Genomic DNA, 13,577 nt, shown 5'->3' with positions numbered 1-13,577 from the left:
TACCCAGAGCTACAGGAAGTCACTGTAGTTTGCCAATCATGTTAGTGTTCTGGAGAATTTTGCCACTTCATTGTAACACTATGGGGTTGATTGACTAAAGACGAAGAGGCTCTCTCTACAGAAGTGAATGATTAGTTATGCAAAGTAAACACAGGTTCACCTTCTGAATATCATCACCCTAATCATGCATTAGAGGGAATAAAAAAAACTACAAATTGGGACTTTTTCAAGCAAGTGATTGGTTTAATGAAGTGAACAGATTTATCTTAATAACATTTTAAAAAGTGCTGACAGGCAGGCTTTTTTTTTTTTATGTAACAGGCTGCAGTCTTTTCTGGCATAGATGTTTCTCCCTGCCTGTCAGCACTTTTTTCTTAAACTGTACTTTGAATGGTGCATGCACAGCTCAGTGCACAATTTTGGTAGGATTCTTGCCAAGCTGAACTAAGTCCTGCGCAGAGGAGTTACTGCACATGCGCGGCTGAAGACTCGCAACAGGACCAGGATGAAGGAGGAAGCACCAGAAACCGAGGGGAATGGATCACTTTTGCAGGAAAACCTGTCATAATGTGCTAATATGGTGTGCATAGTAACATTATGGCAAACAGCTCCTGGGGTTAAATATATATTTTTATTTATTTTTTTATTAGTGATTTACTTTCTCTTTAAGCTAGATAAACATTCCCTTTGCCAACTCAACAGTTTCTATTCCTTTACTAAATCAACCCCACTGATGTGAAAAGGGAAAAATGTAGTGGTGTAATTTTACTTTAATACTTATTTTAAAAGGCTGCACCATGAACTCTGATGGCCATTTGGTTAGTGCATCCTCTGCTTACCCTATAGGTGGGTTCTACAGAAGCCTGTACAACATTTTCTGCCAGGAAAAGAGACCTACAGACTGAAGAAACCCATGCGTCCTTAACATAGGACACAGAATGAGATTATCTCTCCATTCATACCTCTGCTATAATAAATAAGTAGGCTGCCACTGCTGACCATTTCCTGTAAAAATACTAGTTGCCTGGTTTTCATACGGATCCAATGGCCAAATTCCTGACCAAAAATAAGAACAGGCATAAGCTTTTTTGGGAGTTAGTTACCCAGAAACTACAAATCAGTAGAGACACCCAGGTAACTAATGATTTTAGAAGGAAGAATAGAAGTCTCCACATTTCTCTTACCACAGGTTTGAGTTTAAAACCTGTATCCTTAGAACCGGGCAAAAACAATTACTGCAGGTGCCTACACATTTCTAAAGCAGCCCCCTAAAACACTGCAGTTCTAGCCAAATTACGAGCCATTGTGTCAGGCAGAGCTTCAGCACTTTTAGTTAAAGCCAGAGCTTTCTGTTATCTCCCACACTCCAGTTTCCTATTGACTCCCAGCAGTCAATAGGAATGTGCAGGAGGCAGGAAGGGGCAGGCAATCTTCGGATCCATCAGAAAGTGTCTAAAACTGGACATACAACAGTAGAATTGTGTTCATTATCAAGCAAATAGTTTTTTTAATAGTTAATGGGGTAAATTGCTGATCATTTGGACCATAGGAAAGGAAGAGGAAAAAGTAAAGGAAAGAATTGAAAAAGGATAGACATTTTTTTCTCAAATGAAGGAAATTCTAATTTTTCATTTGGGAAACTCCATTCAGTCCAAAATCGAATGTTAAAATAAAATGACATTTTGAACGACATCCATCAAGTCTATAATGGCATTACCGAATGTTTGATATGTTAACTGAAAATCTACCAGTGTAACCAACCTAAGCTTTGCCTGTCAGAGTCCGCAAAAGCAGACTTTGAGGCTTCTGCAGGTATGTGCAGATGCCAAAGATTGCTTGTACTTTATACCTGCCACCTTTTTATTGTTTTTTCCCCCTGATGGAATCTCTTTAACTTATACTGGCCTATTCTTTCTGGAAAGTCCCTGGAGCACCAAGTACTTGGAAAGGCTTTCTAACGTGTTTTAGTTAAGCCACAAGTATGTGCAAGGCCACAGGGCGTGTACATGGAGTACCAGTCAGATAAAAGTGTAGGCAAGGCCAGCGATACTCCTCTGGAAATCAGCTGAGCTGTTTAGGGTAATGTCCTATGATTTTACTAAAAGTAATACTTACCGATTGATTAGGCAGATTGTCAGTCTTCAGTTCTCTGTGATTGGAATATTGAATATAGACAGGCTGACTGCGGAGATGAGGAGTGAGAGGAGTGTAATAATTCACCATTGTGACAGCGGATTCTTCAGAAGCCATTTCTAAGAAGGCCTGCAAAAATCAGAGAATACACAATACCTTAAATTGCTTATTAAGCACTATAATCTTGAGATAATGGCTAGAGGTATGACTTATGTGGGTGTATTTTTCTTTTTTTGACAGCCTAAAATGCATGTTTTAGGAAAATAAAAAACCCCAAAAAGTACAAACAAAAGAAAACCTGATATATTTATACTGAAATGCACTCCTAGATTTGTATGTGGGAAACATAGAGATAACAATTACTGACAATATAAAAGCCTTATACACACACAGCCAAAGAGAACGGGCTATGTAAGGAAATAATGGAATAAAGCACTATTTGCATTAAAAGGGGTTAATACACACACATTCATCAATTCAGAAATCCCTCTGTTTGATCTATAAAAAGCAAAGGAAGAAACAATAGCATGTATGCCTAAAGCAGTCAGCTGTTTACTTTCAGATCCTGCTGTAAGCCAAAGAAAGCCAAGTGCACAAAGTAAACACATAAACGAAGGGCTAAAAATCACTAGTCTGCAGGAAGACTACCTAAGAAAGGGCATAACAAGTGTCACATGCAATGTGCTGGCCTTTCAAATGAAGAAGACTGCACTATGCCCACTACTCAACTGCTATTGCATCACAGGTCTTCTGCTCTGTACAATTTGGCAGAAACCATTGCAGAAGAGAGCACAGGGTTTCCTGTGTGTAGGTCTTTAGACAGTACAGTATAGATTATAACAATCTGATTAGTTGCTATACGCACTATTGTTTCTTCCTTCGCCGATTTTTAGATCTCAAACAGAGGGATTTCAGAATTGATTAACCTGTGTGTATTACCCCATTTCTGCATGAATGCAAATAGTTATTTATTCCATTATTTCTTTACATAGCCCTCTCTCTTTGGCTGTGTATGTTGGCAAGAACACATCTTCATTTAAAAATCATTTAAAAATAAAAAAGGAACCTTTTTCTACATTGGACTGAGAAAGACCCAAGATTATACTTTGCACTGAACCTAAGACAGACATTACGGGAAACATGCACAAAGGCAAATATAGGAACTCCATTGCAGACCTCTCTATTTAAAAATACTAGTTGCATGGCAATTACCAACTATTTCAATGATTTCTCTGACCTAAAACAAGCAAGCAGACCACAAATTCTGACTTTCCTGATTTGTATGATTGTTCAGAGTTAGTGATTAAGTATAGAAGCCAGGCCATCCTGAAACTCTTCAGTGCACCTGTGCAGTAGCTTCCTATAGACTTCTATGGGACAGTCTTGGGAGTGTCTTCAGTACAGGACCATGAGCCCGTGGAAGTCTGTGGGGAGCTACCGAATAAGCATGGCCTGATGGCAAGCATGCATTTAGGGAGCAGCAGTGGGCAGGAATGTGGGGAGGGGAGAAAAGAAGTGCATTTTGTTTTGATGTGCACTCACCCTTTAAGCCCTACAAGGCTAATGTGCTAAAACGTTCTATCAAAAGGACATAAAAACTCAATGACAAGCCATATAGAAACAGCATACGGCCCCATGCACATGGCTATGAAAATACAGAGGCCCAAGTGCATTTGGAGCTCATATCTAAAGAATGCTTTGCTATGGCTGAATGCACACCTGGATGTTTAGCAGAGTCTAGGTGCATTTACATAAACATTTTTGTTTTTGCATCCTGGGACTGTTCAGCCTGGTTTTACACAGCTAAATGCATCTACATGTGACTTAACCCAGGAATATCTAAAAACGCAGGAAAAGGTGATCTGGGAAGTAAAAAAATAATTTTGACTCCCCAGATAACTTTGTTTAATGCAGGTGGTCTGTATGCCTGGAGCCTAAGCATTTTCCTGAGAAAAAAGAAAAAGAAGAAGCACTACAGGAAAATGTTTTTCATTTATTTAGGTGTATAAGAAGGTGGAAACTGTTGTCAGTTTTTTTCCTTGTCATCTATGACTCATTAGGGAGATTTCTCTTCATATCCTATCCTGTAGAGCTTCTCTCTTCAGTTTTTTCACTTAAGCATTGGAAATTAAATATAGAAGCTGATTGGTTGCAATGCACAGCTGCTCCATATTCCGTCTGCTCCAATTTATATCCCCTCACTGTGTAAATGGCAAAATAGATGCAATAATAGAGAAAAACCCTACAGCATTATCAAAACTGCAGCTTCAATCTACTGGCTATTGAATTAGGACCAGCAGAAATCTTTGAACAGCTAAAATGATGCATGCATCACACATTTTATTTATTTTCACACTATATTATCTCACTGAAGCTGTAAACTTACTAGGATATACTGTATATATCTAACATATTTACCTAAAGAATACCAGCGCACACTAACTGGATAAGAAGTCAATTACAAGCAGAATGCAGAGAATATACAAAAGGTCCATGTAGACATCATTCTCAGTGCAAATTAAAAAAGTATTCCACTGAAGGCAGAAGTACTAACCATTAGCCACCCTGCTGTACCACTGGCATATATCGATTTTGAAAATAATCGTTAGCTGCAGCTCTAAATGAGTTTTCATGCCATGCTTAGCCTAATTACCCATCCGGCTGTATTTTAGAAGATAATCCCCATACACTCGTGAAGCACTTTTCCATGCGTTTCAGAATGACAGACAATTTCATTATATGGAATGTTGTTTACCTGGCTTTTTCCTTTCAGCATCAACAGATTCGTGACTTTTCCAAACGGCAGACCTAATGAGATGATTTCAGACTCTGTGACATCATTTGGAATCCTGCGGATGTGAAGAACTCGAGATGGAGAACAGGGGGAGCGATCTCCTTTAAATATTTTATTGTTCCCATTAGCTGAAAAAAATAAAATACCATTAGTAAGCAAAACATTCATTTCAAACGCTTCGCCAAAACACAAATGATCAGGTACAAGACTGCTCTGGATGCTAAGAAGTTAGTGTGTAAAATATATTTTATAAAAAAAAATAAAAAAAATAAAAATATCACATTTTTGAGACAGCAGGATGTTTTTGTTTTTTTTAGGTAAATATATGTTTTATTACATTTTCCAAAATATGAAAAACAGGTAACACATAAAATAAGCACGAAAGATAAAAAGTAAGCAAAAATAGGTTCAAGTATCAAGGACACCAAGGCAATAAAAACATGTCCATCAATCCACATGACACAATAGGCACGCAGTGTAGAGGTAGAGGGGAGAGACCCAAGAGCATCAAGAAAATGAGCATGTAAAGCGTAATAAACAATAATAAAAGCAATAACAATAATAATAACATAAAAAGAATGGGGAGAATCAGAGGGAAGGAGGAAGAGGGTACAATTAAGAGACAAGGAGGGGAAAAGAAAGGAGAAGTAGGAAGAGGCAGAAAAGACGTAGCCGGTGGTAGGTTCAACATTTTTATAAAATAAGAAAGAAGACCGTGCTAGAGCAAAAAGAGATCAGTACGTTAAGCCAACGGCGCTTGGAAATCGTCCGAAGACCTATATAAAAACCAGCTGTCCGACACTGCAGTGAGGGAAGAGTGACCAGTCACTTGGCTTCAGCAATCAATTATTCATGTGCTCTTGTTCATTCATACAGGCAGCCCATCCCGTGAGGCTAGAAGTGGTGGTAGATCCAGTGCCAATGACAGAGGATGTTCTTTTTAACCCCTTCGTGACTGACGACGTATCTCATCTTTTATATTTCATTTAAAAAATGGGTAATTTGTTGTGTTTTGGGGCATTTAATTAAATTTGTCACTAAATTTTGGGGTTTAATAAGGAGTTGCGCTAATATTGCGCAACATAAAAATTTTCAACTACCACCATTTTATTCTATAGGGTCTTGGCATTCAGAAAATATATAATGTTGGGGGGTTTTACGTCATTTTCAGGCCTAAAATGTGGAATATAACATGGGTGCAAAAATTGAAAAAAGGGCCTCAGTCATGAAGGGGTTAATGCTTTAAAAGGATACAGGGAGCATGGATAAAAGGGCAATCTCAGGAGACGCATCCAGGTTAGTTGGTGGTTTAGTGTTATCAAATTTGGAATTTGCCAAAATGGCTGTAATTGAGCGCAATCCCACTATATATGTAAAGATCTACCCCTATGCTCCTGGCATCTCCAACAAAAGGTCAGAAGCCATAGAGAACCAGATTTGAAGTGGAGTGACAACGATACCAGCGAGCCAACAATTTATAGTTCCTTTCCTGGATGTGATTAGAAATAGAGGAAACATGGTCTTTCCGGGTGACCTAAGCCACTTCTGAAAATGACCTGCCCAAATCCCTCTGCCACGCTACAATAAAAGGTGGTTTGCTGCCATAACCCATCAATCTCAGAAGCCCATAAAGCTCTGAAATAGCTCTAGGCAGTGGTTCAGGAGAATAGCACAATTGTTCAAAAGCTGTCAAATGGCGATTCAGTTTTCTACCTGGAGACAGAGACTTTAGCGAGTCAGACAAACGCTGTGAAGTGAACCAGACACCCATTGCTTGGCCTAACACAGGGCAAAAAGAGGGCTTTAATGTATTAGAGTCAGGGAGCAGAACATGTCTAACTTGGGAGAGGGACATCACTGAGGTCACTTAAGGAGAATGACATGTCGGGAGGGAACTGGGGGTTATAACGAAGAGGAGTGAGAGGGCTTAGTCTGGAGGAGAAAGCAGTAGAGGACAACAGTCGATCCCAGTCATGAAAGTGACATTAAACCCTCAGATTTTTAACATAAACCAATACTGTAATGTGCGCCTTCCTGTAATCCATGGTTGTTTTCCTTCTCTTTGCTGCTCTTCCTTTTAAATCCTCATGTCTTCTCATGCTTGGGGAGAACTTCCCTTTGCAGCTGAGTGCCTCTTCCTGTAGTGCTGGCTCAGGTTACAAACCTACACACAGACACCATATATCCATTCCTGAGACAAGGCAGTCTGCTGCAAAACAGAAGTTCTGCCCAGCATGAGAACAGATACAGATTTAAAAAGGAAGAGGAGCAAAGAGAAGGGAAACAACCATGGATTACAGGAAGGCGCACATTACAGTATTGGTTTATGTTAAAAAATCTGAGGGTTTAATGTCACTTTAAGAATGGAAGAAGTAAGGAGAAGGAGGAGGAACGGGAAGAGAGGCGATGCGCAGGTTCGAGCCAGGCAAGGAAGATCAATGGAATGAGAGAGCAGGCTGATTCCAACAAGACCCCAGGTTTAGAGTCTCCAGACTTAAACCAATCCAACAAACGGACTAAGAGCACTGCCCTATGATAAAGAGAAAAGTCTGGAAGACCAAGGCCTCCAGAAGATTTCAGTTTGACTAGAGTCTTATATCCGATTCTAGGGGACTCCCTTCCCCAAATAAAACAAATGGAAGCGGAGCATAAAGAGACGAAGAAAGAGTAGGGGAGGGAAATGGGAACCGTTTGGAATTTGTAAAGGAGTCGGGGAAGAATGTCCATCTTTAGGACATTAAGTCTGCCAGTCCAGGACAGAAGGAGAGAATCCCAGGCCGTAAAATCTGCAAATAGTTTGTGAGACAGATTGGCATAGCTCAAGCGGAAAAGTGAGGATAAAACCAGAAACAATAGCTATGCCCAAATAGATAAGAGAATTCTGCCTCCACCGAAAAGCAGAAGACAAAACAAAAAAAATGAATATATAAAGCTGAACTTCAAAAAGACAAATTAAAAAAGGTGGCAATCCACCCCCCAATGCTAGTGTATGGACTTACCTTAAATGATGCCTCTTGATCAAATCGTCTTCTTTACTGTAGGTTTCAGGAGTTCCTCCAGCGCTGGTACACATCTCTGATCCAGCGCTGACTCCTCTCTTCCTGGCACTTCCGGTCCCATGGAGTCTGTGCAGGTGCACGCTGCTCCATAGACTTACCTTGTGTCTCTCCTCGTCTCCCGGCTAAAGATCTGAACTGCGCATGCGCCCAGCCCATAATCCTTTGCGGCCGCCCGAGAATTATCAGATCTTCAGACGGGAGCGCGCGGTGAAGACACAGGTAACTTTTAACCCTTTTGTACACTTTTTTTTTTAAAGGTTTTGCTTATACCTACTGTTTGGTAGGAGTAGATATATGCAAAAATACGTGAGGGTTTAATAATCCTTCAAGTCCGGTTTTTGTTTTTCGCTTCAGCTTCATGGACCTGGAGAACATGAATGTCCTACTTTTTTTCTAGTCTTTTACCCCCACATATTAAAATTTGTTTATGGAAAATGCCTTAAAATACATGCTCGGTAAAAATGCTGCTTCTTTCTCTACCACTCTGTGCTGTCATAGCTGATGAGGGCAACCCTGACCATTGCTTCACAGCATAACCATCAACTGCACAGAATCTAGAGATCATGTTCTGAATGCAGTACTGTAAACATATGCTGCACTTCATGATAAGAATGTAGAGGCTATGAAGATTTTTGGCACATATTGTTCTAACAATGTAAAACTGAACTTCAGGCAAAGAGTAAAATATACATTTGTAAACCATCTCATCTGCCAATGGAATTGCAATTCTGTCCAGGCCCCTTTCTTTCGCAATTTATTAATCTGTCAGACAGCACGCCAAAAAGGTGACACTGCTCTATCTGTTAGGCTTCATTTGCACTATGTGCAATTAGATGTTTTATGTGTTTAAAAAGCTTTTGTAAACACATGCATCATTGGATATAGTCACACCTTGCGTCTAGATGTTTTTATATGCAGCCAGTTTATCTGTGTTTTCACAAAATAGAAGTCAGGTACACCTAGAAACCGGTTTTAAAATCCTAAACGCACCAAAAAGTATGTAAACAAGCATAATTTAAAGCATCTAGATTCTAGCATCTAAAAGCATCTAGATTCTAGAAGCATAAACACAACATCTATCCCGACAGACTTTCCTCTATATAAAGACAAAAACTCATGTGGCAACTGTGAATGAAGCCTTAGAGATAAGAAATACAGTGGTGTGATCTTGCCGAGAGGACAATGAAGGTGCAGTAACACTCTGGGAAAGTCTACAACTCTTCTCACTCTACTCTCTCCTCTACTCAGCATGCTCTCCCTCAACACAAGTGCATGCAGCAGCCTGACTGGCTCCTATTGTTGCCCCTCCCTCTCCCAGTCTGAGCGCTGCTTTGCAGTGAATGACAGAGGTTAATATCAATGCACATTTAGATAACTATACTAATTTGTATGTAAAAATACCTGTAATTATTTTTAAGGAATACACAACTGCATTAAATGCAAGTTCTTCCTCAGCTGCCTATAATGTATAATTACTGTATTTGCTGGCGTATAAGACTACTTTTTACGCGGGGTATACAATGTGAACCTTTAGTTCGTTTGAGCCAAGCTGGCCCAAAACGAACATCCCTAATCTGTCAGCCCGCTGGATGTGCGGTAATACTTTATCTACGGTAGCTTCGGCTACATACTTCCGAGGCAACACCATAAATTGTGTTGCCTCGGAAGTGGGGTAGTCTTATATGACGAGTATAGCCCAAAACCTATGTTTTAAGTGGAAAATTAGGGGGTCGTCTTATACGCTGGCAAATACGGTATATAACCATCATTTAAAATAGCAGCCAGGAATATTATATGCACAATACTGTCTCCAAGGTCCACTAATCACTAGGGATGCATTGAAATTTCGGCCGAAAATGGTACTATGAGCAAAATGCGAATAATACCAAAACAACGGCCAAAAAAATTCCTCCCTGGCTTCTCTCCTCTCCGCTGGGCACCGTTCTGTGTCTCCTCCGATCCTTACTGCCCTACAGCAGAGGCAGCGGGGATTCAAGGGCACACAGAGCCATTCCATCTGCCGGCACTCAGCAGGGAGGAGAGAAGCTATTAGGATGCCAAGCGGGGCGGAGCGGGGAGAAGAGAGAGGCCAGAAGGCCGAGGAGGCAGTGTGACGGAGCAGTCAGAATTGAGAGCAGAGCACAAACACTCAGCAAATCAGTACTGATCGTTGTGTTTGTAAATAACTGAGGACATAGTAAGCTTACTGTGTGCCCAGTTATGAATGAACAGGAAGTGATATACATCACTTCCTGCTCATTTATGAATGAGGACATAGTAAATATTTACTATCTGCTTACTTTAGGAATGATTTTCAGCGATTGCTACGCAGATGTAACCCCATACATGCGGATGCAACCGCTTTATGCAAACGCACACGATCACACGTCCTGGGAATTCCCAAGTCTGCACCAACCCTAAAGGGTAAATTCACTTTCCCACGTAATTTGGGAAAATGGAATTACCCGCACAAATCTCCCTCCCACTATACTTACCTTTCGGCAAACGGTCCTTCCCGTCCACCAGTACGGGTGTACTATCTGTACCTGTTCCATGTATTGTGAATTCCGCTGGCAAATTGCAAGCACTCGTTGGTCAACGCGGTCACCCGACGGCACTGACCAATAAGAAGTGCTTCTTAGCACTACTAAATACGGTTTTGGTTAAAATGATTTTTTTGTATCAGGACAAGTAGATTGTCATGAGGGACAAGTAGATTGTCATGAGGGACAAGTAGATTCGGCCCCCACTTTAGTCCTTGGACAAGTAGTTTTTTCTAAATTTTCCACACCCCTGCACCATATACCTGAATACTGACATCAGAATGTTTTTTTGACAATTTACATTCAGTTTAACAAACAAAATAAAAGGAAATTTAAGATCTTGGCAAATGAGCCACATCTGCCAGAGACTGTCCTTGCACATAAGGGATAAACCTGATCAAAAAGTTGTTTTTTTCTTGAGTTGAGTTCTCTGATGCCAAGATTTGACACATTTTTAGGAGACATTGCACTTTTATTTTATTGACAGCAACAAGTCACTCTGCCACAGTAGCTAATGGGACTTGTTTTTCTGTGAGCAACCACACTGCGGTCAGAAATTGCTCCAAATTGCACAAAGCCAGATACATGTACCCTGCAGTATATTAGCCCAAAGGCATTAGTAGCAATTAATGCAGAAGACTGAAAAGAGGGACCACACAATGTAAAAACAAAATAGACAGAGGGCCAAAGAGCAATGATCCTTTTAGAAGCGTATCTTGCCAAGCACATGGAAAAGTCAGCTGATAAAGGGCTGACAGCACACCAATAACAAAATGTCAGTAAAGGGTTTATTTACAAAGATCAGTATAATAACTGGATTACATTCTGACATCCTCCCCACATTTCACCACTATTTCTCTTCCAACAAAGTACTAAAAGGTACAGTGATGTTAACTTGAAATAAAGGATGTTTAAAAACAAAAACAGAACAAAAAAAAACAAATTTCAAAAATCCTCCATTGAAAAAAAAAAAAGTATGGATCACATCTAGTTATTAAAAGCTATTCAAACCTTTCTAAATAAGCAGGTATAGCAATGTACACAAACCGTTCAAAACAAAGCAGCCTTAGTAACACATCACTTGGGGTCCATTCACACTACTGTGCTGTGTTACGTTAACCTGCATTATGTTAAGACAAACTATTTTAATGGGCTGCCCAACACACCCACTTGCATTTCTGGCAGCGGACCGCAGGGCACATTCGTCAGTAAGGTACATTGCCAACCTCTCCCCCCTTTTCTCCTTTCTCACTGGTCATTTAGATTAGAGCATATTCAAAAGGGGCCCCCAACTTTGTCTATCTTTTTAAATAACTGCCGGACCCAACAAACAGGGGGTATAATTTTCAGTTATATTTACAGCACTTACTAAACATTTCAGGTGTATTGAAAAGGGTTTCTTTGTGGCTATTATAGCTGTCACAGGATAAGTAGAAAGGTTCTTGTCGCACTCCTTACCGGAGATCCCATGTAATGGGAAGTGTAATGACTGCAGATGGCACCGCTGTATGCATAAGATAATAAGAAAAATGTCACCAGCACACTGAAGATCCTCTTGGAATCACCAAATGCTCATTTTATTGAACAAGTTGTCAGAATGGATACAAGCATTTTCGGGACCTCGCAGGGTCCCAGCATCAGCATTGACCAAAGGGACCCTGCAAGGTCCCGAAAGCGCTTGTAATGCGGGGCGGGAGCTGCGGCCGGTTTTTACACAGTTATGTGCCGCTTCCCCGAAAGTAAGACCTAGCGGATCTCTGTAATATAATACCTACCACCGAACTAGGTCTTATTTTCGGGGTAAGTCTTATATTACAGAAATCCCTGAAGATAGTGCTAGGTCTTATTTTCGGGGTAGGTCTTACTTTCGGGGAAACACGGTATTATAGCGGTCAATGATCCCTTATTTTATATTCCGCAAAGCTGCAGCAAGTGTTCATGTGCAACAACTTAAACTAGATGGAAAGGCAAAATATAATGAATGGCACAGATGTTATAGTTTGTTTTACACCCATATGCTTAATTATTAAAAATAGCCATAATCCACTACTTCACCTTTAAATCATCCATTCACACGAAAATCCAGGAATCCGGGTTTAAGCTTCTTACTCGTTGGTACAGGACCCCCCAGCTCCTTCACTCGATGTACCCCTCTGTACCCAACAGCTGCTGGCGCTGTAATGAAGCCCCAGGAGACTTGCTTCATATCTTCTGGACCTGCCCCAGAGTGACCCCATTCTGGACTTCCGTTAAGTCCCTACTAGCCAAATTCACCGATAGGGACATCCCACAGGACCCTGCCTTTTTTCTCCTCCATCACAACTCCTTCCCCAGGAAAAGCTATAAGGCATCTATCCTCCCACACCTCCTGAACGCGGCACGTTGCTGTATCCCAGCACTGTGGAAATCGACACAGACACCCACGGTGTCCATGTGGCTTCATAAAGTTGGGGAGGTAGAAAAGATGGAGGACCTGGTCTGGTCGGGACGAGGCCAACATGCTAAGCACTGCAGGACATGGTCCTACTGGACCTCTTTAAAAAAAAAAAAAAATCTTGAAATAAAGAATATATAAAAAAAAAAAAATAGCCATAAAATACCTTTTTTCCCCCCAAGTGTTTTGCTAACCCCTGGTTTGGGTCCTTTCCTCATGAGCAGCAGGCAGAGATTTGTCCGATGATTGACTTTGCCACATAGAGCAAAGGGACTATACCACCCACATGTACAACAGAAGACAAATTCCAAGGTACCCGCAAACTAATGAAGCGACACATGCGCATTGAAGTCTAAGGTGCTAACACTAATGAAGTAGCACATGCATAGTATAGGAAAAGTCCAAGGTGCAGAGACTAATGAAGGGGAGCATGCTCAGCACTGTAAAAGTCTGATGTACCCAGAGACTAAAAAAGTGTGCCGACAAGCAATGTCTTTTTTATGGTCATCAAATTTTTAAAAAAACATCTACAATTTTTTTTTTGTTACGTAAATATGAAAAACTGCATAATTCTAGTTTGCACTCTTTTGTTTACAGGCTCTGTAGCTAAAGCT

General features: G+C 40.6%; 1 protein-coding gene across 3 annotated transcripts in view; it reads right to left on the bottom strand.

Moving 5' to 3' along the window:
• PTBP3 (polypyrimidine tract binding protein 3) overlaps positions 1 to 13,577 on the bottom strand; it is a 62,833-nt gene that overhangs the window by 30,275 nt on the left and 18,981 nt on the right. For all 3 annotated transcript variants that reach the window (XM_018561154.1, XM_018561156.1, XM_018561157.1), the window contains 2 exons: positions 4,889 to 5,055; positions 2,116 to 2,262 (listed from right to left, as the gene is read on the bottom strand). In XM_018561154.1, the coding sequence (XP_018416656.1) occupies positions 2,116 to 2,262; positions 4,889 to 5,055 (314 nt within the window). The remainder of the gene's footprint in view (positions 1 to 2,115; positions 2,263 to 4,888; positions 5,056 to 13,577) is intronic.

The sequence above is a fragment of the Nanorana parkeri genome, unplaced genomic scaffold (assembly GCF_000935625.1).
Source record: "Nanorana parkeri isolate BGI_ZX_2015 unplaced genomic scaffold, ASM93562v1 scaffold504, whole genome shotgun sequence".
NCBI lineage: Eukaryota > Metazoa > Chordata > Amphibia > Anura > Dicroglossidae > Nanorana > Nanorana parkeri.
This window is presented reverse-complemented; position numbering and strand designations above follow the sequence as displayed.